The 26,236-nt window shown below is 42.5% G+C and overlaps 1 protein-coding gene across 1 annotated transcript in view; it reads right to left on the reverse strand.

Annotated features, from left to right (window-relative positions):
* Window positions 1–201: 201 nt before the first annotated feature.
* NMB (neuromedin B) overlaps window positions 202–26,236 on the reverse strand; it is a 51,641-nt gene continuing 25,606 nt past the window's right edge. The window contains exons 2-3 of the mRNA XM_075342651.1: window positions 4,153–4,316; window positions 202–535 (exon numbers count right to left, since the gene is read on the reverse strand). Coding sequence (XP_075198766.1) covers window positions 485–535; window positions 4,153–4,316 — 215 coding nt within the window. The 3' untranslated portion in view covers window positions 202–484. The remainder of the gene's footprint in view (window positions 536–4,152; window positions 4,317–26,236) is intronic.

The following is a 26,236-nucleotide window of genomic DNA, read 5'->3' on the forward strand; positions in this document are numbered from 1 at the left end:
GTCTGCACTCTGGATGTGATGTCGCTGCCGGGAAAACAAGGATCAATAAAACTGTAGTGAAAATAAATCAATGTTTCAGGTAGTTTTTCTACACCAAAGTCTACCTATATATCTTACATGTTTCATTTCCATTCCTTATCGTTCCACAGCACTTGGATGCGTGATACATGAAAACATTACATGAGTACAGAGAGAATGATGTTCTACGTTGTGTGCAAAGAACACCTTTTATTTATAGATTTGCTTTGATAGAACACTGTGTAAAATGGCATAACGTATACTACACATATTGTTTAGCATGAAGGAACTACTTGTTATCACTTAACATAAAGAAATGCAGGATTCTGAATGAAAACACTCCCATTTTCAATAGTATTTTCTTTTTATTTGTAAACAATAGCCTTTGGAATGTCTGAAATAAGTTCGGGATCTCAGGCACAAATATATTTATATGTTTTATATGTACAAGAAATAAATATCTTCTCTACTTCTGGGACATTTTAAAATACTGCTCCAGGAGTTTCCTTAGTATTCGCTGAAAGATAAAAAGGAGAGTATTAGTAAAAGACAATATAGTAAGTAGACATTTAGCAATTAGGATATTAGCATAAGTTATTTAAAAAATGATAGCACCCCCTGCAGGGAAATATCATACTGAAGCATTCCTATGCTCCAAAAGGTCAGGTTTTACTGTAACCTTTCAGAGCCTACAGCTAAATAGTAAATTGTGATAATTGTAGAAAAATCTATTGGGTTTCCTTAAATTATGTCATGTATTTTCAAAATCCATTCAAAAGTCTACCAATGTGTAATGTAGGGAGGAGATAACTAATCCTAGCTGTTGAATCCCTCACATTTTGTGGTCTATAGTGATCGCAGTGTGACTATGGGTTTCCATGTGAGCTGGGAGTGAAGTGTAATCCCCCAGGACTGCCATTATCATACCCCTATTAGTCCCCGTTCGTGAGATGCAAGGCCTAAGGCTAAGTTCACTCATCAATTTTTTTCTGTCTGGCCGAATCCGGCTGAAAAACCTATGCAACGGATGCGGCGAAAAAAACGGATTAGTTGCATAAGTTTTTCCATGCGGCCTGTCCGTTTTTTGCCGGATCCGGTTTGATACTGAGCATGGCCGGATGCGTTTTTTTGCTGCAGGACGCCACATCAGGCATCCATAGGCTTGCATTGTAAATGGTGCCGCCTTGCGCCGGATCCGGCACGATGCGTCTTTGTCGCTGCAGCAAAAAACGCAGCATGCAAAGTTTTATCCGGCCTCCGGACCGGCTAAATATGCCGCATACGGCAAAAAACGGACGCAACGCAAGGCCATGCAGCACAATTCGGCGCTAATGCAAGTCTATGGGGGAAAAAACGGATGCGGCGACAGCTGTTGCCGCATCTGGTTTTTCAGAAAAGCGCCGGATTGTGCCGCACAGCAAAAACCTGATGTGTGAACATGCCCTAATACAACTGTCAGTGTGTCACTGATGAGCTAAATACAATGCTACACAAAATATAAGCAAACAATAGATTGCACAATAATTCCCTAGTGCTGGCTTTTTTTGGGAGCGTCATTCCACCTCCCCAAAAATTAACTAAAAAGACGTTAATCAAAAACTCTTGTATACAGAGAAATGGTAGTGATGAAAAGATCAACTCATCATTCAAAAAAATAAATAAAAATGATGGCACTCTGAATGTGGTGAAAAAGTGTTTTATTGTGCGCATCCTCAGCACATTACAGTATACTACATGTGCTTTGAGAACACCTTCTACATGTAGCAGAAGTTTTCTACCATACAACCAAACATTCTGGAGAATTATACAAGTTCAGCATATCATTTCTTTGTGGAAATGCCACACATTTTCCAAATCAAATGTCATAGATAGCTAAAAAAAAAAAAGGAGCAGCACTAGATGAAAGTGAGTGTTAAGCCTCCCTGGCAAAAAAAAGAAACAAATCAGATAAAAAAATAAATGTAGGAGGCACACCAAGCAGTATGACAAAATACAGTGGGTTTTCTAGTCCGCAATAGCAGTGGCAATGTTTCGGTTCTGAAGTGTGAACCTTTCTCAAGGGAACGTCAGAGTGATGAGCAACGGCGTTCCTGACGTCACCGCTCTTCACAGTTGCCAGGTCTCACAGAGCGCATCTTGAGCCGAGAGTGATGCTGCTCAAAGTCTATGGAGCCTTTGGTCTATGTAATCAAGTAATGTTGTGGGAGCCCCTGGACTATGTTGGACGTGGGAACTTTGCTTTCAAATAAATTGGTGATTGAGGAACAGTCTCTTCTTTTATTTCTATTATGTGTTTTAGGTTTCCATTTCTGGACTACGTCAGATTCCCTGGACTACATTGCAATCCCTGGACTGCGTTGGACCTGCCTGGATTGTTGTTTTTTTTATTATTATTATTATAATTATTTTTATTTAAATTGGTGAACTAGGGAAAAAGTCGGGGAGTAATTTTTTTGTGTTTTTTTTTTTTCTTTTACTTACTGGGTAAGTAATGGGGTGTATGATAGGCACCTCTCCATTACTAACATCAGGGCTTGATGCCAACTGACACTAGACAACTCACATCAACCTCAATAACCATTACCCCAATTGCCACCACATTAAGGCAAGAAGAGCCAAATCAAAGCTCCAAAATTGGTGCATCAAATGTGATAAGCCACTTCTGGGGCGGCTGTAGGCTGGTATTTTTGGCTGTGAAGGCCCCAATAACCATGGACCTTCCCAGTTTGATATTTTCAGCCCCCAGCTGTCTGCTTTATCTTTGCTGGTTATCAAAAATGGTAGGGACTCTCACATCGTTTTTCTTTTAGTTATTGATTTGGTTAATAGCTGTAAAATCTATGTAGCTATTTCTATCCATCTCTTTTTGCAGATCTTTAGCAGATAAGAAGCATTAATTTCAGTGTCAGACGTTTTTTAATATGTGACACCAAAAATCAGCTTTGGCAAGATGTGAATATAATGGGAATTAAATATGATAAGGTGGTCTCCTAGTATAAGGAAAAAAGATGCCACCACCCACTTATTCACAAATATAATGGATATTCTGATCTATACAATCATGCAAACCAACTCACAAAAAGATCAGATAACAAAATTTGATATAAGAACAATCTTTATTTATCAATAAAATATACATAAGAAAAAGAGGGGATGTAGCAACAGGGAGGATACACAAGGTGGCATACCAGAGCAGCTGGGAGCAGAGATATGTGCAGCGTTATGAAAAGAGTCACCAAATAACCTTATTATAAGGAGAAGGGAAAGCCAGCATGTATTGATGAAGTATATTCAGGCCAAATCCCAAGATAAGACAATACAAAAGGCATCCAATGGTGACAATTAGGTATTAGGCACGCCCCCCTCCCTGACGAAGGCTGACGCTGAAACGCGCGTCGGATGGGACTTGGCGCCATTCCAGCTGTGAGTATGTGTGCTCATTGTTAATACCTAATTGTCACCATTGGATGCCTTTTGTATTGTCTTATCTTGGGATTTGGCCTGAATATACTTCATCAATACATGCTGGCTTTCCCTTCTCCTTATAATAAGGTTATTTGGTGACTCTTTTCATAACGCTGCACATATCTCTGCTCCCAGCTGCTCTGGTATGCCACCTTGTGTATCCTCCCTGTTGCTACATCCCCTCTTTTTCTTATGTATATTTTATTGATAAATAAAGATTGTTCTTATATCAAATTTTGTTATCTGATCTTTTTGTGAGTTTGTTTTTTAATATGTGTCACACAGATGTCACATGGACGGTGCACACACATGACACACGTACACACGGATGGATAAAATTGAAAGTGTCACAAGTGCTTATTTTATGCGCAAATGGGAAAGGGGCCTAATATATAAGGCTGATTTCCATAGTGAATCTGCAGCATCTAATTTGTAATGCAAAAGCACATGTAATTTGTGATGGAGAAACTATTAATATATTTTTTGCTGCAAGATCAGGGTGGGAAATATTCTGCCACATCACAACTTACTCTAATACATTCGATGATTGGGAAAGAGAACTGACCTTCATTATTTGTTTAATTTACTCTTGTGTAAATTCCAGCCATAAAAGCAACTGCTTAAACATTTCAATGATTTTAAATAACCACACTTATGTGTCCATGTTACCTGTGCTCCTTGAAGTTGAATGGGTGATGGTGCTCTGCGCTGCTCTTGTAAAAGCTTGGCTCTCATGCTTTCCATAGTACGAGGAGGGAAGATAGCGGATTCTTCCATATCTTGTTCACTCAGTCTATATGTGTCCTGAAGACTTTTCTTTCCCATAAAATGCCCTGGTGAGATAAATGATGTGACATTCATTGTTGATGCTTGATAACTTGATTACTATGCACAGACTGAAATGAATACGACACCTTAAGCTGGGTTCACACTAAGCGACAGCGACAACGACGTCGCTGTTACGTCACCATTTTCGGTGACGTAACAGCGACCTTGTAAGTCGCTGTTATGATCGCTGCTTAGCTGTCAAACACAGCAGAAGCAGCGATCATAACGTCGCTGTGCTACATGTGCAGAGAGCAGGGAGCCGCGCTTAGCGCTGGCTCCTTGCTCTCCTACAGTACACATCGGGTTAATTAACCCGATGTGTGCTGCAGCTACTGTGCTAAAGCTAAAGTGCACTTGGACAACCTTTGATCAAAAAAGGATTTCTAAAATGGACAATCTTGATACGTGTGCATAGAGTCTCTGTCCCATACGCATCAGGTGCCAGCTGTGTTAGACAGCTAACAACTGTCTGTAACTCCAAGGTCAGAGTATATTTCAATCCTGCTACTGTAGTTTAACTCCAAATGTCTGCAGTCAGTAGAGATCACTGCATATAGGCTGAAAGACAGAAGGTAGTCTCTTTCACCCTGTTACCTCATGCACTTCCCCTACACCCTTAAGGGCACTTTAAACGCAGCGATATCGCTAGCGAGCGTACCCGCCCCAGTCGGTTGAGCGTCACGGGTAAATTGCTGCCCGTGGCACACAACATCGCTTACACCCGTCACACATACTTGCCTGCCTAGCGACGTCGCTGTGGCCGGAATACCACCTCCTTTCTAAGGGGGCGGTTCGTGTGTCGTCAAAGCGGCATCACTAAGCGGCAGCCCAATAGAAGCGGAGGGGCGGAGATGAGTGGGACGAACATCCCACCCACCTCCTTCCTTCCTCATTGTGCGCTGCCGCAGGTAAGGTGATGTTCCTCGTTCCTGCGGTGTCACACGTAGTGATGTGTTCTGCCGCAGGAACGACAAACTACCTGCGTCCTACAACAGCAACGATAATCAGGAAAGGAATGATGCGTCAACGATCAACGATTAGGTAAGTAATTTTGATTGTTAACGGTCGTTCGTGCGTTTCACACGCAACGACGTCGCTAACGAGGCCAAATGTGCGTCACGAATTCCGTGACCCCAACGACATCTCGTTAGCGATGTCGTTGCGTGTAAAGCGGCCTTTATTGAGAAGTGACAATTGATTGTCATGACACTTACGGACCTAGGAAAAATTTAGGTTTCAGAACTAGGGTACACTTAGATGAGCCGACAATCATAAAATGAGCTTTTGTAAAAAGATCACTTAAGGGTACTTTACACGCTGCGATATCGGTACCGATATCGCTAATAAGCATACCCGCCCCCGGCGGTTGTGCAACACGGGCAAATCACTGCCCGTGGCGCACAACATCGCTAACACCCGTCACACACACTTACCTGCCTAGCGACGTCGCTCTAGCCAGCGAACCGCCTCCTTTCTAAGGGGGCGGTTCGTTTGGCTTCATAGCGACGTCACTAAGTGGCCGCCCAGTAGCAGAGGAGGGGCGGAGATGAGCGGGCCAAACATCCCGCCCACCTCCTTCCTTCCTCATTGCCGGCGGTACGCAGGTACGGTGAGTTTCCTCGTTCCTGCGGTGTCACACATAGCGATGTGTGCTGCCGCAGGAACGACAAACAACCTCGCTACTCACCTGTCAATGATTTTTGGTGTTGGAGCAGCCTCTCCAATACCAACGATTTTTACCTCTTTTGCGATCGTTTTAGGTCGCTCAGAGGTGTTACATGCTGCGATGTCGCTAATGACGCCGGATGTCACAAACACAGTCACCCCGACGATATATCGTTAGCAATGTCGCAGCGTGTAAAGCACCCTTTACTGTCATGTAAAAATGCTGTCAATCACCAGATGAACAAGAAATATGCTTGTTCGTTGAGTGATTGGTTAGTTTATTTCAACTTAGAAGTCATAGTTATCAGCAGCACATTGGCCCATACACAGAGGATGTGCTGCCGATGACACTCTATGGGAACAAAACGATCTTAATAACAATTGTTCTGTCCCAATTATAAATTGTCAGTCTGTGTATCAGGCCAATATATAATCACTGAACAACTTTTTTAAATGGACCATAAGGCATTTAATTTTTGGTGACTTTATTTGCATCAATAATAGTATGTCCTATAGTGCCCATATGGGCTCAAGAGGTGAGCATATAGCGGAGCTGCATAGGGGATCATCATTTTCTCTATATACAGTATTGCAATACTGTGTTATTGCAGTATATAGAGCAAGCAAAGATACACTTGTAGTTTCAATTGCCATAAGGGACTAAAAAAAATATGCAATCATTTAAAAAAAAAAAAAAAAAAAAAAAAAATTAAATCATCTTTCTTTTCCCAGATTCAAAATCTAGGAATAAAAAAAATATATTTGATATGTGTAAAATTAACCTGTAAGATGCCATAGCAAAAATAAATCAAAACACCAGAATTGTTGTCTTTTAGTTGCTGCACTCTGCTAAATAATGCAATAAAATTTGCTTGAAATGTCATATATATCCTTAGTGGTATTAAAACGAGCCCCCATACTGCTCCATCGACAGAAAAAAAAACCCCCAAAACATTTCTGCATAATCATACTGACTTGCAAAATCATGTTGACAGGTCATTTTTACTGCACAATGAAGACTGTAAAAACAAAACCCCCAAAAGAATGGGGTAAATGTGGGCTATTTCACCATTTTGATGCACTAGCAATTTTTTCCCTCTTTTCCAGTATTGTAAAATTAATGGTGTCTTTTCAAACTACAACTCGTCCCTCAAAAATAAGCCTACATAGGGATATGTTGATGAAAAAGTAAAAAGTAATGAAGGAAGGTAACAACAAAAATTGTCCATGGCAAGAATATTATGTCTCTTTCTAGAATAATCTGTAATGGACAAGGTGCAGCACGAGATGTGTAATCATTGATAGCATTGCAGCATTTTGCCCTCAAAATATATAAAACTGTCTTATAAATATGAGGTCTACCACCCTTCCAAGTATGAATGAAGGTCTAAAAAGAGAGGAGGGGTATGGGTTTGCCTGATATCTCTTAGTGATGCACCCTGGGTGTTTTTTGTTCTGCTACTATATGTATAAACAAATGCATAATGAAAAATGAAAACATAAAATTAATGAAAATAAATGTTCCTTAAGACAGGAAATCGTGGTATATTAAATGAACTAGCCGTTAGTAACAATGATGGTCAATAAAACACTACTTGCCTTTAATACTAGAAGTCCCAGAGAAGGGTCATTTAACATTTCTACCTTTGGAACCCAGAGACGGGTCAAATGACCTGAAGGATTTTACTAACATCCTATAATCACCATCTTTTGTTCTATAATTAAGGCCATTACTGTCGCACCACAGGAGGTTGTTGTTTTCCATTGAGTTTAGCCATTTAGTTTCTAGTTAGTTCTATTCAGTTTATCATCAGTCATTTGACACTTGAAATTTCTGGGACTTCTAGTGTTAAAATGATCTTTGAGACATAAGCAAACAGGGAGGCTTTAAAGGGCACTGCCTTGGAGGTTTTCACTTTTTTTCGGCGCCGCTCCAGTATCGTAGAGCCATCTTGTGTTTGCAACGTCTGATTGGCCAGAAGTTAGAACTTACATCACAAGTTATCAATGCAAGTCTATAAGGACCAGAATGAAGTTCTCCTAGAGATGTAATGAGTTGTAACCTCTGGCATGCTCCATGGAACACTGGAGCAGCCGGCAGATCATAAACTGGAGAAGACAGAGGGGAGTGGCGCGGATAACAGATGAAGACACCAGTGGGTGAGTGTAAGACAGGGGAGTTTGATTTAAAGCATTACTCCAGCAGTGAAATAAAAAAAAAAATGCTAGAGTGGTGCGTTAAATGATTTTGTCTAAACAATATGCTATCATTCGGGATGATCGAACCCGAACGGTCAGTGGCAGGCATGGAATTTCTTATGAGCATGAGATATTCCATGCCTGCCACTAACCAGTAGTCTGGGCTCCATAGGATTTGTTGGGTGTCATGGGACATTGGATTACATCGAAACTTCAAGGATTTCTTTTTGATTAATAAATTGGTGAATTGGTGAATGAGGGAGTCTTTATTCAAATAAACTATTTTTATATTATTAGTGATGGGCGGACCCGGACTGTAAAAGTCCGGTTTCCACGCGGGTTCAAAAGTGCCCAAGCATTGGGCCCAGAGTTCTCAGGGAGCTCCAGGTAATTATCTGGGTTCAGCAACTTGGGTAATAAAAAATAAAAAAATTGAAGAATAAAGCAGGCGCGCTATACGTACCGAGTCTCCGGTGCGGCTGTAACTGCTTCCGGAGCTGCTCATTAGCTTCCTACATCTTCACTGCTTCCCCCGCCCACCGGCAGTCCCAGCGTCTGTGATTGGTTGCAGTCAGATGTGCCCCCAGCTTGTGTGACAGCATGTCTGACTGCAACCAATTAGAGGCGCTGTGTGTGCATCTCTATTGCTGTAAAAATAAATAATTATAAAAATTGGCATAGGGTCCCCCCATATTATGATACCAAGCACAGATAAAGCATACGGCTACAGGCTCCAACCCCCAGCCGTGTGCTTATCTTGGCTGTGTATTAAAATAAGAGGAACCGCATGCAGCTTTTTTAAAAATTATTTAAATAAATAATTTAAAAAAAGTGTGGTCTCCCCAGTTTTGATACCCAGCCATGATAAAGCTCGACAGCTGGGGGCTGGTATTCTCAGGAGGAGACCCATGCTTATTGGACCCCCAGCCTAAAAATAGCATCCTATAGCCGTCCAGTGTTATCACATCCATTAAATGAAAGAGGGTGGGGGTTTTTGTATTTTGTTTCAAAGAAAGGATTTTTTCGATGTTTGTATTTATTTCTTTTCACTTACAAATTAGTAATGGGGGTCTCTTAGACACTTCCCATTACTAGTCTAGGGCTTAGTGGCAGCTGTGGGTTATTATTAACCCCTTCTTACGCCGATTACCACTGCATCAGGGCAGTCGGGATGAGCAGGGTAAAGTTCCCGGGATTGTCGCATCTGATGGATGGGACAATCCTGTGTGGCTGCAGGTTGCTATTTTCAGGTTGGGGGGGCCCAATAAGCATGGGTTTCCCCAGCCTAAGATTACCATCTCCCAGCTGTCGAGCTTTACCATGGCTGGGTATCAAAATTGGGGGTATCGCACTCTATTTTTAAAAAATTATTTATTTAAATAATTTAAAAAAAAAGCTGCATCCGGTTCCTCTTATTTTGACACAGACTGTGTATATAATACTTATTATGTACACAGTCAAGATTAGCACACGGCTGGGGGATGCTGTCTGTAGACGTATGCTTTATCTGTCCTGGGTATCATAATACAAGGGAACCCTATGCCATTTTTTTATTCATTTATTTGTACAGCAATAGAGATGCCCCCACAGTGCCTCTGATTGGTTGCAGTCAGACATTCTGTCACCCAGGGTGGGGGTGCATCTGACTGCAACCAATCAGAGACACAGGGACTGCCGGTGGGCGGAGGAAGCAGTGAATATGTATGAAGGATAATGAGCTGCCCCAGAAGTAGCTTTAGAGCTGCGCGGAGACTCGGTAAGCATAACGTGTCTGCTCCAACCCCCCTATCCCTTCTACCACCATTTTAAAGTGCCAGATTCTGGTTCCCATAGACTTATATGGGGGCCGATGTCTGGTTAGATATCCGGGATTAATTTCAGGCCTGAACCGGGGGTTTTTTTGACCCGGTTAAACCCGCTGATTCCGAGTATCTGTGAGTCCGCTCATCACTAGTCCCCATTGTTTTATATGGGGTTCGGGGTCCGAGGTCAAGTTCGGGTCACATTCAAACCCATTGAACTTGAACTTCCATGGGTCTGCTCATGTCCAGCTGTCGTATTAAGGGGGTCTCTGATCTACCGTGAGCACATTAATGGAAACAAAATGTAAATGTTTAAAGCATTAAAAAGGTTACAGGGCAGTGCAATTCTTCAAAGCTGAAAAGAGAGTGTACAACTTTAGGTTTCTAGTAGTTTTATTTCCTGGAAGATATTTATTTCCTATAAAAGACTATAAACTGTATTATAATGAAAGTCACAAAACATGACCTTTATCCTGTAAATGTGCCCTCGGAGATAGTCTTCTTTGTCTCTCAGTTTATGAGTGAATTGTAGCATGCACATAAAAAAGTCAATAATAAAAAAATGCAAGGAAATCTGCTTACAGATATTAATATGCATATAAAAATAACTCTATAACAGTTACATAATTACACAGTACAGCTGAAAAAAAAGACATGTCCATAAAGTTTAACCGCAGGACAGGATAGGATGTAGATGAAAAGGAAATTTCTTCCTTAGTAATCCCAAGTGGAACTCAGCCTGGATCGATGTTGAGAACAAGAACAATATACAATTACATAGGGGTTCATGTTAGTTTGTGCTAAGAAAATATCAAAGTTTTTTTTTAAGCCAACTGCTTCCGCTGTAAGATACCGGGGTGACTATTCTACAAACTCACAATTCTCATGGTAAACCCCCCCCCCCACCACCTTTTTACCTCTGGAGATTGAACCTTTTTTTTTCCTTCTAACTGGAGAAAAATAATGCATCTTATCCAGGAGAGAAAACAGAAAGAAGAGGGCCCCTATAAAAGAACGGTATATGGGCCCCTTTTACAGTCTAACACCTCATCATAATACACATTGTTACCTGCTTTGGAGGTAGAAAGGGGGCTCCCTTAACCCTGGAACCCCTTGTGCGACTGCAAAGATTGCCACAATATAATATGTCCACCCCTGAGCTTCCCACCATATTTTTATGTGAGGACAATTTGCATACTAATTCAAACAATTATAATTTATGAAGATTGAAGAATAAAAACATCATGAAACAACATTAATGCTTTATGAGTATAGAAGAGCCGTAAATGAAAAATTACATTAATACTCGCCACATCACTAGATTTTGAACAAGGAAGTGAAATGAAAATGAAAGGTCATGTTGTGGATTGGGAAATAGAGAGAATATATTAGCACATTCCTAGCTTTTAATAAGAGGCATTGACATGGCTTTGTTCTTGTGAAAAATCTGCTATCATCTGTTGCGAATGTTGGGTAAACAATACAGAGCAGCCAGCCTCTTGGGCACATATATTATTTCAAATATCTACATTATTGATATTATCTATCTAATTAATATGGTGTTCTTATTTCTTATGACTTACGACTTGTCTGCGCCACCTTCATCCTTTGTTAGCATATATTCAATCCAGATTTGAATCTGGTCTCACCTTACTCTAGTTTCTAGTTATATACCACCTAAAAACCACATTTTGCTCAACTGTTTCTCAGGCATCGAGTCTCTATTAATCAATTTGCCTTAAGGGCGCTTTACACGCTACAATATATCTTATGATGTGTCGGCGGGGTCACGTCGTAAGTGACGCACATCCGGCATCGTAAGTTACATTGTAGCATGTAACAGCTACGTGCGATTGCGATTGAACGGTAAAACGTTCATCGCATGCATGTCGTTCAATTCCTAAAAATTGAACTTCAGCTTGTTCATCGTACCCGGGGTAGCAAACATCGCAGTGTGTGACACCCTGGGAACGAAGAACAGCAGCTTACCTGCGTCCCGCGGCTCCCGCCGGCTATGCGGAAGGAAGGAGGTGGGCGGGATGTTTACGTCCCGCTCATCCCTGCCCCTCCGCTTCTATTGACCGGCTGCCGCGTGATGTCGATGTGACGCTGAACGTCCCTCCCACTCCAGGAAGTGGATGTTCGCCGCCCACATCGAGGTCGTATGGACGGGTAAGTACGTGTGACAGGGGGTTACTCGTTTGTGCGACACGTTCAACAAATTGAATGTGCCGCACATACGACGGGGGCGTGTACGATCGCATACGATATCGTATGCTGGATCGTATGGTGTAAAGCAGGATTTAGATTACTCTCATCTTCAGCTCAAGGCAGAACTGTCACTATGAAGCAAGACAGGGCAAGGGGTCTTGGAAAGAATGAAATAATGCCATATCAAGTGTATTTTGATAAAAAAAATGTTGTTTTATATATATATATATATATATATAGTGGGTACGGAAAGTGTTCAGACCCCTTAAAATGTTTCACTCGATGTTTCATTGCAGCCTATTGGTAAATTCAAAAAAAGTTAATTTTTTTCTCATTAATGTACACTTTGCACCCCATCTTCACAGAAAAAAAAAACAAATGGAGAAAGTTTTGCAGATTTATAAAACAAGAAAAACTGAAATATCACATGGTCATAAGTATTCAGACCCTTTGCTCAGACACTCATATTTATGTCATATGCTGTCCATTTCCTTGTGAGCCTCCTTGAGATTGTTCTACTCCTTAATTGGAGCCCAGCTGTGTTTAATTAAACTGATAGGACTTGATTTGGAAAGGTACACACCTGTCCAGGGCTGCCATCCAGGCATTACAACCATTAATGCTGTACCGGGCACGGTGAAGGTGTAGGGGCCCGGGCCCCGTGGTGTTGTGAATGTCAGTTATACTGTTGCTGCCGTGAGGCTCCCTCTTGTGGCCAGGAATGGTTTGACAGAGACCAGGTGTTCTTGAGCAATGGGCGTTTCTATTGCTAACTTTCTGCCTATTTAAGCCTTGGTCTCCTGGCTGTCTGGGCCGGTTATCATTTGTTCTGTACTTCACCAGCCTTTTCATCTTGCTCCAGACCACTTCTAACCCAGATAAGTGCTTGGTTCTTTCTTATGTTGTTTTTGTTCTTTTGTTCTTATCTGGGTTGTCAATTATTGTGGTTATTGTCAGTTTATTTGCATGCAGGAATCTTCCCTCTCTGTTGATTTGCTGGGATGCTCCCTGCAGCTATGTTTGGAGTATTGCTCCTATAAGTCCATGTGTTTGTTGCTTCTTGAATTTGTAATTGTTCCTGTTTTCTGTTCATTGGTTTGACAAGAGCACCTGATATAAGACGGAGTGCAGATCGTGCGATCTGAGGACCTTTTTGTACTATCAGGTATTTGGTGTTTTGTAGGGTTTTTCTCTTGCCACCATCAGCCCCTTTTCCTATCCTTTCCTATTTAGTTAGTGGGGCCTCACCTTTGCTAATCCTATCCTCCATCTGTGTATTGTATTTTCCTATATCACCGTAGTCTTTGAATGTGGGGGGCTTGCTATACCTTTGGCGGTCTATTTCTAAGGCAGAGTTATTCATCCTTCCTTCTTTTAGGACAGCTAGTTCTCCGGCTGGGTTCGCGGTGCATAGGATGATAGTTCACCCCTCAGCTACTTCTAGTGTTGATGGTTAGTAAGGGGATGGCGGCCAGATTAGTTGCCAATGCTCTTGTCACCTTTTTTGCCAATGATACATTGTGATCTTCCATGGTTCCGGATCATAACGCCGAGGTAATTACTTTACCACTCCTAATTACTCCTCCACCACAGACCCTTCATTTGACATTTCTCCTTCGATTGCCAGGGTATGCCATGACTGACACCCTGCACCTCCAGTGGGCCTGGTACGTCCACTCTCGTGCTTCTCCGACTCTTGACTCTCTCTTTTTTTCTTTTTCCAGTCTCAAAAAGAGGTTGTTCTGCCCACATTCTCTGTTAGTTTCGTTTCTGCTCCTGGACCGTGGGAAGGGGGTGGCTTAGGCCTTCACACCACTTTTTCCCGCCAACCCATGAAGGGCGGGCACACCCTGGCCACTTGTTGTCTTCTAATGACCACTGAGGTGTAACTTTTTCAAATAAACAGTCCAGACCTAGGTAGTCCATAAGGTGCACAGTATCCGATTTAATGGGCATGATATCCTATTCGTGACTCCAAATGTAGCGCCCCATGGGGCAGGTAGTTAACCTACTCGTTGCCGGGCCATTTCAGGTCGGGTCAGGCGTTATCATGGGTGGCCTTGCCCGGTTCTGTTGCCCTGAGGCGTACCGTAAATGGTGGGGAAAGTGGGGTGTTGAGGAGACGTTTGTCGTGACGCCACCTGTGGTATGCAGCCAGGTAGTACCCGCCGCTGCTGGGTTCCTCGCCGGGGCAGATGTTATAGCAGACGGGATGGTGTCACTCCCCACAGGCGGAGCGGGCCCCAAGTGGAAGATGAGGGTTTTAATGGCCGTTGGCGCCTCAGCGTTGGGCAGTGACGCTGGTAAGGACGAGCCAACACAGTCTCTGCGGGTCCAGGGTGTAGTTTACTCACAACTTTAGTCACCAGCCCGGTCGCACTGGTCACTGCCGTTATGGGCTCAGGTCGATCCCGGATCCGTAGGAGGTCAGAACCGGTCCGGTAGTCTGTGGGCCCTTCCTCACCGGCTTTTTAGTATGGGTCCCTGTGGCTTGAAGTACTTAGAGTCCCTTTCGTATTAGGTAGAGTACTATTCCCTATGCCAGTAGCAGGGATCCCCTTGAGTCTGACTGTGATTGAGTCCCGGGAGTCCTGTATGCCACCTGGCTGTGGAAACTTGTGTGGTTGAAGAAGCATGGAACCTCTCCGTCCGGCAGAATCTGGTGATGTAACATGAAATTACACCACCCTAGGGTGCTGCAGCCTGAACAGCGCTGGTCCTGGGGGAACTGACAAGGTATCCTCCACAGCGACCGTTAAACTCCTATATTCCACAGGAGCTACCGGGAAAGACGTCCGCTCGCTGTCACACTTGCTGGAGAATTCTCTAAATTACTGTGTGTCTGACTCCTAATTCCCCCAAGTGGCTGCTCGTCCCCACACCCAGGTCCTAAGCTAGTGGATTGGGGCCCCTGTTGTGATGACATCCTGTGAATGCCACACTGTAGGCGACCCCTTTGGTACCTGACCCTAGCCCAGTCCCCAGTGGGGAAGGGGCAACCCATGTGTGTGTGTGGTTGTGTATGATGAAACCAGTAACGACCTCCTTTGGATCCATGATCAGCACCACACCCTAAGTGGAGTGCAGTACCCTATGGCGACCAGAGCCCACAATGAGGTTTGTAGTATGCATGTGCTAAATAGGCTGCCATGCAGAGTACAAACAAGAGCTCTCCGGAAGAAGAAGATCTTCCAATCACTGCAGAGCGTGCCAGGATGGTGAATATGATCTGTATGTGTATCTTTCCTTCTGTTCCTGGCTTCATCCAGCACCATACTGTATATACAGGTACACACTATATCCTGTATTACAGTATGTATATAGTGTTGATCTGTGTATACAGTATGGTACTGTGTATACAATATATACAATCCACAGCCTCTATTATACTGTGTACTGTGTATGCAGTAGAGAGCCTTTGTTGAGTATATTGCCCACAGCTTCTATTGTGCATGCAGCCTGTAGACTTTGTATATGCAGCCTCTATTGAGTATATAATCCACAGCCTCTATTGTGTATACAATCCACACCCTCTATTGTACATACATCTTCTATTGTGTATACACAATATATGTATATATATGGTGTATACAGCCTCTATTGTGTATACACCCCACAACCTCTGTTGTATATGCATCTTCTATTTTGTATACAACCCACAGCTTCTATTTTGTATACACCCTGCGCCCTCTATAGTGTATACAGCCTCTATTGTGTATACACCCCGCACCTTTTATGGTGTATACAGCTTCTATTGTATATACAGCCTCTATTGTGTATACAACCCGCAGTCCCTTTTTGTATATGCAGCCTCTATAGTGTATATAGCCCACAGTCTATTGTGTATACAGCCCACAGCCTCTTTTGTGTATACAGCCTCTTTTGTGTATACAGTCTCTATTGTGTATGCAGCCTCTATTGTGTGTGCAGGCCACAGTCCCTTCTTGTATATGCAGTCTCTATTGTGTATATAGCCCACAGCCTCTTTTGTGTATACATCCTCTTTTGTGTACACAGCCCACAGTTCCTTTTTGTATATTCAGCCTCTATTGGATATAAAGCCCACAGCCTCTTTTGTGTATACAGCCTCTATTGCGTATGCAGCCTCTATTGTGGATAGAAACCACAGTCCCTTTTTGTATATGCAGCCTCTATTGTGTATACAAACCACAGTCCCTTTTTGTATATGCAGTCTCTATTGTGTATATAGCCCACAGACTCTAATGTGTATACAGCCTCTATTGTACACTGTGTGCAGAATTATTAGGCAAATGAGTATTTTGATCACATGATCATTTTTATACATGTTGTCCTACTCCAAGCTGTATAGGCTTGAAAGCTAACTACCAATTAAGTAAATCAGGTGATGTACATCTCTGTAATGAGGAGGGGTGTAGTGTAACGACATCAACACCCTATATAAGGTGTGCTTAATTATTAGACAACTTCCTTTCCTTTGGCAAAATAGGTCAGAAGAGAGATTTGACGGGCTCTGAAAGGTCCAAAATTGTGAGATGTCTTGCAGAGGGATGCAGCAGTCTTGAAATTGCCAAACTTTTGAAGCGTGATCACCGAACAATCAAGTGTTTCATGGCAAATAGCCAACAGGGTCGCAAGAAGCGTGTTGGGCAAAAAAGGCGCCAAACAACTGCCCATGAATTGAGGAAAATCAAGCGTGAAGCTGCCAAGATGTCATTTGCCACCAGTTTGGCCATATTTCAGAGCTGCAACGTTACTGGAATATCAAAAAGCACAAGGTGTACCATACTCAGGGACATGGCCAAGGTAAGGAAGGCTGAAAAACGACCACCTTTGAACAAGAAACATAAGATAAAACATCAAGACTGGGCCAAAAAATATCTTAAGACTGATTTTTCAAAGGATTTATGGACTGATGAAATGAGAGTGACTCTTGATGGGCCAGATGGATGGGCCAGAGACTGGATCAGTAAAGGGCAGAGAGCTCCACTCCGACAGACGCCAGCAAGGTAGAGGTGGGGTACTGGTATGGGCTGGTATCGTCAAAGATGAACTTGTGAGACCTTTTCGGGTTGAGGATGGAGTGAAGCTCAACTCCCAGACCTACTGCCAGTTTCTGGAAGACAACATCTTCAAGCAGGAACAAGTCAGTATCGTTCAAGAAAAACATGATTTTCATGCAGGACAATGCTCCATCAATAGCATCCAACTACTCCACAGCGTGGCTGGCCAGTAAAGTTCTAAAAGATTAAAAAATAATGACATGGCCCCCTTGTTCACCTGATCTGAACCCCATAGAGAACCTGTGGTCCCTCATAAAATGTGAGATCTACAGGGAGGGAAAACAGTACACCTCTTGGAACAGTGTCTGGGAGGCTGTGGTGGCTGCTGCATGCAATGTTGATTGTAAACAGACCAAGCAACTGACAGAATCTATGGATGGTAGGCTGTTGAGTGTTATCATAAAGAAAAGTGGCTATATTGGCCACTAGTTTTTTGGGGTTTTGTTTTTGCATGTCAGAAATATTTATTTCTAAATTTTGTGCAATTATATTGGTTTACCTGATGAAAATAAACAAGTGAGATGGGAATATATTTGTTTTTTTTTAAGTTGCCTAATAATTCTGCACAGTAATAGTTACCTGCACAAACAGATATCTTCCTAAGATAGCCAAATCTAAAAAAAAACCATTTCAACTTCCAAAAATATTATGCTTTGATATTTATGAGTCTTTTGGGTTGATTAAGAACATAGTTGTTGATCAATAATAAAACAAATATTCTAAAATACAACTTGCCTAATAATTCTGCACACAGTGTATATGCAGCCTCTATTGTGTATGTAGCTTCTATTGTGTATGCAGCCCATAGTCCCTTTTTGTATATGCAGCTTCTATTGTGTATATAGCCCACTGCCTCTTTTCGGTATACAGCCTCTTATGTATATACAGCCCACAGTCCCTTTTTGTATAATCAGCCTCTATTGTGCATATAGCCCACAGCCTCCTTTGTGTATACAGCCTCTATTGTGTATACAGCCTCTTTTGTGTATACAGCCCACAGTCCCTTTTTGTATATGCAGCCTCTATTGTGTATATAGTCCACAGAGTCTATTGTGTATACAGCCTCTATTGAATATGCAACCTTTATTGTGTATATAGCCCACAGCCTCTATTGTGTACACAGGCTCTTTTATTTATGCAGCCTGTATTGTTTATGCAGCCTGTATTGTTTATGCAGCCTCTATTATATATACAGCCTGGAGACTCTTTTGTATGCAGACTCTTGTATATGTAGCCCCTATTGAGTATATAGCCAGAAAAAACCAAGGAGAAAAATTGTATGAAAAATACCCTGAATATAAATAAATAAATTGCAAGTGCTTAATAACAGGGTACTTCGTGTATACATTTTTGCAAAAAGGTAAAAAGCTGTCTCACCTCGTCACGGTGTACCCATCTGAGACAGTCCCTAACCTACTGAAGTTAAAAACATTATCAATACCTGACTTGTGTCATGTCAGAACTCCAATATGGATGGTGGCAAGTGGTTAGCTGTGTCCCAGAAAAAATACACAGCAAAGTGAGACGCAATCAGCTGTTCAGTCTCAGTACTAGGAGGGCTGCACCCCCAACTTGCAACCAAGCAAGAAAACATACAAAAAACACAAAAACCTGAGCTGAAGCAATGTTCAGTAAACATGCAACATTAAGCATGTGAATTGCAGCCTTAAGACTAGAAAAAACCAAGGAGAAAAATTGTATGAAAAATACCCTGAATATAAATAAATAAATTGCAAGTGCTTAATAACAGGGTACTTCGTGTATACATTTTTGCAAAAAGGTAAAAAGCTGTCTCACCTCGTCACGGTGTACCCATCTGAGACAGTCCCTAACCTACTGAAGTTAAAAACATTATCAATACCTGACTTGTGTCATGTCAGAACTCCAATATGGATGGTGGCAAGTGGTTAGCTGTGTCCCAGAAAAAATACACAGCAAAGTGAGACGCAATCAGCTGTTCAGTCTCAGTACTAGGAGGGCTGCACCCCCAACTTGCAACCAAGCAAGAAAACATACAAAAAACACAAAAACCTGAGCTGAAGCAATGTTCAGTAAACATGCAACATTAAGCATGTGAATTGCAGCCTTAAGACTAGAAAAAACCAAGGAGAAAAATTGTATGAAAAATACCCTGAATATAAATAAATAAATTGCAAGTGCTTAATAACAGGGTTTACTGAACATTGCTTCAGCTCAGGTTTTTGTGTTTTTTGTATGTTTTCTTGCTTGGTTGCAAGTTGGGGGTGCAGCCCTCCTAGTACTGAGACTGAACAGCTGATTGCGTCTCACTTTGCTGTGTATTTTTTCTGGGACACAGCTAACCACTTGCCACCATCCATATTGGAGTTCTGACATGACACAAGTCAGGTATTGATAATGTTTTTAACTTCAGTAGGTTAGGGACTGTCTCAGATGGGTACACCGTGACGAGGTGAGACAGCTTTTTACCTTTTTGCAAAAATGTATACACGAAGTACCCTGTTATTAAGCACTTGCAATTTATTTATTTATATTCAGGGTATTTTTCATACAATTTTTCTCCTTGGTTTTTTCTAGTCTTAAGGCTGCAATTCACATGCTTAATGTTGCATGTTTACTGAACATTGCTTCAGCTCAGGTTTTTGTGTTTTTTGTATGTTTTCTTGCTTGGTTGCAAGTTGGGGGTGCAGCCCTCCTAGTACTGAGACTGAACAGCTGATTGCGTCTCACTTTGCTGTGTATTTTTTCTGGGACACAGCTAACCACTTGCCACCATCCATATTGGAGTTCTGACATGACACAAGTCAGGTATTGATAATGTTTTTAACTTCAGTAGGTTAGGGACTGTCTCAGATGGGTACACCGTGACGAGGTGAGACAGCTTTTTACCTTTTTGCAAAAATGTATACACGAAGTACCCTGTTATTAAGCACTTGCAATTTATTTATTTATATTCAGGGTATTTTTCATACAATTTTTCTCCTTGGTTTTTTCTAGTCTTAAGGCTGCAATTCACATGCTTAATGTTGCATGTTTACTGAACATTGCTTCAGCTCAGGTTTTTGTGTTTTTTGTATGTTTTCTTGCTTGGTTGCAAGTTGGGGGTGCAGCCCTCCTAGTACTGAGACTGAACAGCTGATTGCGTCTCACTTTGCTGTGTATTTTTTCTGGGACACAGCTAACCACTTGCCACCATCCATATTGGAGTTCTGACATGACACAAGTCAGGTATTGATAATGTTTTTAACTTCAGTAGGTTAGGGACTGTCTCAGATGGGTACACCGTGACGAGGTGAGACAGCTTTTTACCTTTTTGCAAAAATGTATACACGAAGTACCCTGTTATTAAGCACTTGCAATTTATTTATTTATATTCAGGGTATTTTTCATACAATTTTTCTCCTTGTTTTTTTCTAGTCTTAAGGCTGCAATTCACATGCTTAATGTTGCATGTTTACTGAACATTGCTTCAGCTCAGGTTTTTGTGTTTTTTGTATGTTTTCTTGCTTGGTTGCAAGTTGGGGGTGCAGCCCTCCTAGTACTGAGACTGAACAGCTGATTGCGTCTCACTTTGCTGTGTATTTTTTCTGGGACACAGCTAACCACTTGCCACCATCCATATTGGAGTTCTGACATGACACAAGTCAGGTATTGATAATGTTTTTAACTTCAGTAGGTTAGGGACTGTCTCAGATGGGTACACCGTGACGAGGTGAGACAGCTTTTTACCTTTTTGCAAAAATGTATACACGAAGTACCCTGTTATTAAGCACTTGCAATTTATTTATTTATATTCAGGGTATTTTTCATACAATTTTTCTCCTTGGTTTTTTCTAGTCTTAAGGCTGCAATTCACATGCTTAATGTTGCATGTTTACTGAACATTGCTTCAGCTCAGGTTTTTGTGTTTTTTGTATGTTTTCTTGCTTGGTTGCAAGTTGGGGGTGCAGCCCTCCTAGTACTGAGACTGAACAGCTGATTGCGTCTCACTTTGCTGTGTATTTTTTCTGGGACACAGCTAACCACTTGCCACCATCCATATTGGAGTTCTGACATGACACAAGTCAGGTATTGATAATGTTTTTAACTTCAGTAGGTTAGGGACTGTCTCAGATGGGTACACCGTGACGAGGTGAGACAGCTTTTTACCTTTTTGCAAAAATGTATACACGAAGTACCCTGTTATTAAGCACTTGCAATTTATTTATTTATATTCAGGGTATTTTTCATACAATTTTTCTCCTTGGTTTTTTCTAGTCTTAAGGCTGCAATTCACATGCTTAATGTTGCATGTTTACTGAACATTGCTTCAGCTCAGGTTTTTGTGTGTTTTGAGTATATAGCCAGCAGCAGCTTCTATGAGATATATATACATTATATATATATATATATATATATATACACACACAGCCTGTGTACTCACATATGCAGTAGTTTTTCCAAGAATGGCTGGTGGGACTATGAAATGTTCGAGGGATAGAGGCGAAGTTGGGGTGGAGTCTGGGTGGAGTCTCAAGGGGTCCAAACGTTTTGCCAGTATGGGACCCTGAAATTCCTAGTGGCGGCCCCGCACCTGTCTATATAAGACTTCACAGCTTAGGGGCACTTTACACGTTGCGACATCGCCACCGATATATCATCGGGGTCACGTCGTTAGTGACGCACATCCGACACTGGTAGCGACATCGCAATGTGTGGAGCGACGATGAACTAGCGCAAATCAGTCAAAAATCGCTGATCTGTGTCACATCATTCATTTTCATAATGTCGCTCCTGCTGCAGGTACGATGTTGTTTGTCGTTCGTGCAGCACCACACATCGCTGTGTGTGAAGCCGCTGGAACGACAAACATCTCCTTACCTGTGTCCCGGCGGCAATGCGGAAGGAAGAAGGTGGGCGGGATGTTACGTCCCGCTCATCTCCGCCCCTCCGCTTCTATTGGCCAGCCGCTTAGTGACGTTGTGGTGACGTCACTGTGACGCCGAACGCACCTCCCCCTTGAAGGAGGGATTGTTCGGCGGTCACTGCAATGTCGCCGACCAGGTATGTGCGTGTGAATTTGCCGTAGCGATAATGTTCGCTACGGCAGCGATCACCGGATATCGCATGTGCGACGGGGGCGGGTACTATCGCGCTCGACATCGCTAGCCGATGCTAACGATGTCGCAATGTGTAAAGTACCCCTTAGAGTGCATGTCAGACCAAATAAGAATCATTAGGTCAAAGAAACTACCCATGGAGCCCAGAGACAGAATTGTGGCAAGGCACAGATCTGGCAAAGGTTAAAAAAGAATTTCTTCAATACTCAATGTTCCTAAGAGCACAGTGGCCTCCATAATCCTTAAATGGAAGAAGTTTGGGACCACCAGAAATCTTCCTAGACCTGGCCATCCAGCCAAACTGAGCAATCATGGGAGAAGACCCTTGGTGAGAGAGGTAAAGAAGAACCCCAAGATCACTGTGGCTGAGCTCCAGAGATGCAGTAGGGAGATGGGCGGAAGTTCCACAAAGTCAGCTATCACTGCAGCCGTCCACCAGTCAGGGCTTTATGGCAGAGTAGCCCAACGGAAGACATGAAAGCCGCATAGAGTTTGCATAAAAACACATGAAGGACTCCCAGACTATGAGAAATAAGAATCTATGGTCTGATGAGATGAAGATAAAACTTTTTGTGATAATTCTAAGCGGTATGTGTGGAGAAAACCAGGCACTGCTCATCACCTGCCAAACAGTGAAACATGGTGGTGGCAGCATCATGCTATGGGGGTGTTTTTTAGCTGCAGGGGACAAGACGACTGGTTGCAAATGAAGGAAAGATGAATGCGGCCAAGTACAGAGATATCCTGGAAGAAAACCTCTTCCAGAGTGCTCTGGACTTCAGGCTTGGCCAAAGGTTCACCTTCCAACAAGATAATGACCCTAAGCACACAGCTAAAATAACAAAGGGTTGGCTTCAGAACAAATCTGTGGCGGGAGGGACAAGGAAGGAGTGAAAAAGGTTAGATGTGGGAATGGAAAGAAGGGAGGGAGAACAGATTAATTTCTACAATCTCTATAAGCATATTATTACAATTTTCAATAAGATAGTATAAATTAATTGATTAATTAATTGAGTCAAAACTTTCTCCTAAGATTGCATAACAAATCTTATTTAAAGAGTAATAGATAACTGAAACTAACAACTACATAAACTGTAGTAAAAACTACAGATAACCTGAGGTGAGATGCGCAGTTAACCAATACATTTTTAATATAGTGTGATCTTGTGTGATATAAATGTTTCCTTTTAATGTTTCCTTCCTCCCATCCCTTCCCCACTCTATCCTAAGTAAGATGTTTGTTTTTATGTAAAAATTTCAATAAAGCTCTTTGGAAACAGAACAACTCTGTGACCATTCTTGACTGGCCCAGCCAGAGCCCTGACCTAAACCCAATTGAACTTCCCTGGAGAGATCTGAAAATGGCTGTCCACAAACGTTCATCATCCAACCTGACAGACCTGGAGAGGATCTGCAAAGAAGAATGGCAGAGGATCCCCAAATCCAGTTGTGAAAACCTTGTTGCATCATTCCCAAGAAGACTCATTGCTGTACTAGCTCAAAAGGGTGTTTCTCAGTAGCGTAGCTAGCGGGGGGCAGAGGGTGCGGTCGCCCCGGGCCCCGTGCTCAGAGGGGGCCCACTCGGAGCTACAATACAGATAACTATATCAGTTACACTGCACCTTTAAATATATCGGCTTGGCCGCGTCACGAGGTTTAGGTCCTATCATACAGCAGCGCACTGTATGCAGAGGATTCCCTGCTATTCTTCCAGGACCTTTGCCAACTCCGCCTCCCTCTTCCTCTGCTGCACACGGAGCTCTGGGCTGAGACGCAGAGAGGATCTAAGATTATATGCAGTGAGGAAGGGACGTACGTTACTGTGGTGACAGGTGGCAGAGTGTTCATTACTGTGCAGTGTTTGGGCCCGATACCATGTATGTAATGAGGTAATGTGTGTGGGGGAGGGGGCTATTACACTGCAATGTGGGGGCGATACCATGTATGTAATAAGGGGATGTGTGTGGGGGAGGGGGGCTATAACACTGCAATGTGGGAGCTCGATACCATGTATGTAATGAGGTGATGTGTGTGGGGGAGGGCGCTATTACATTGTGCAATGTGGGGGCCTGATACCATGTATGTAATGAGGTGATGGGTGTGGGGGGGAGGGAAGCTGTATATTATAAGGGCCTGACAACATGTACAGTTAGGTCCAGAAATATTTGGACAGTGACACAAGTTTTGTTATTTTAGCTGTTTACAAAAACATGTTCAGAAATACAATTATATATATATAATATGGGCTGAAAGTGCACACTCCCAGCTGCAATATGAGAGTTTTCACATCCAAATCGGAGAAAGGGTTTAGGAATCATAGCTCTGTAATGCATAGCCTCCTCTTTTTCAAGGGACCAAAAGTAATTGGACAAGGGACTCTAAGGGCTGCAATTAACTCTGAAGGCGTCTCCCTCGTTAACCTGTAATCAATGAAGTAGTTAAAAGGTCTGGGGTTGATTACAGGTGTGTGGTTTTGCATTTGGAAGCTGTTGCTGTGACCAAACAACATGCGGTCTAAGGAACTCTCAATTGAGGTGAAGCAGAACATCCTGAGGCTGAAAAAAAAAGAAAAAATCCATCAGAAAGATAGCAGACATGCTAGGAGTAGCAAAATCAACAGTCGGGTACATTCTTAGAAAAAAGGAATTGACTGGTGAGCTTGGGAACTCAAAAAGGCCTGGGCGTCCACGGATGACAACAGTGGTGGATGATCGCCGCATACTTTCTTTGGTGAAGAAGAACCCGTTTACAACATCAACTGAAGTCCAGAACACTCTCAGTGAAGTAGGTGTATCTGTCTCTAAGTCAACAGTACAATACAAAGGGTTCACATCTAGATGCAAACCATTCATCAATTCCAAAAATACAGGCCAGAGTTAAATTTGCTGAAAAACACCTCATAAAGCCAGCTCAGTTCTGGAAAAGTATTCTATGGACAGATGAGACCAAGATCAACCTGTACCAGAATGATGGGAAGAAAAAAGTTTGGAGAAGAAAGGGAACGGCACATGATCCAAGGCACACCACATCCTCTGTACAACATGGTGGAGGCAACGTGATGGCATGGGCATGCATGGCTTTCAATGGCAATGGGTCACTTGTGTTTATTGATGACATAACAGCACACAAGAGTAGCCGGATGAATTCTGAAGTGTACCGGGATATACTTTCAGCCCAGATTCAGCCAAATGCCGCAAAGTTGATCGGACGGCGCTTCATAGTACAAATGGACAATGACCCCAAGCATACAGCCAAAGCTACCCAGGAGTTCATGAGTGCAAAAAAGTTGAACATTCTGCAATGGCCAAGTCAATCACCAGATCTTAACCCAATTGAGCATGCATTTCACTTGCTCAAATCCAGACTTAAGACGGAAAGACCCACAAACAAGCAAGACCTGAAGGCTGCGGCTGTAAAGGCCTGGCAAAGCATTAAGAAGGAGGAAACCCAGTGTTTGGTGATGTCCATGGGTTCCAGACTTAAGGCAGTGATTGCCTCCAAAGGATTCGCAACAAAATATTGAAAATAAAAATATTTTGTTTGGGTTTGGTTTATTTGTCCAATTACTTTTGACCTCCTAAAATGTGGAGTGTTTGTAAAGAAATGTGTACAATTCCTACAATTTCTATCAGATATTTTTGACAAACCTTCAAATTAAATGTTACAATCTGCACTTGAATTCCGTTGTAGAGGTTTCATTTCAAATCCAATGTGGTGGCATGCAGAGCCCAACTCGCGAAAATTGTGTCACTGTCCAAATATTTCTGGACCTAACTATATGTAATGAGGGGATGTTTTGGGGGGAGCTATATGTTATAAGGGCCTGATAACATGTAGCGTGGGCAGGGCCGGCGTCAGCACCCGGCACACCCGGGCAAATGCCGGGGCCCTGGAGAGCTGGGGGGACCCACTCGGCCTCATCAGTTCT

Source organism: Anomaloglossus baeobatrachus, chromosome 4 (genome assembly GCF_048569485.1).
Source record: "Anomaloglossus baeobatrachus isolate aAnoBae1 chromosome 4, aAnoBae1.hap1, whole genome shotgun sequence".
In the NCBI taxonomy this organism is placed as follows: Eukaryota; Metazoa; Chordata; class Amphibia; order Anura; family Aromobatidae; genus Anomaloglossus; species Anomaloglossus baeobatrachus.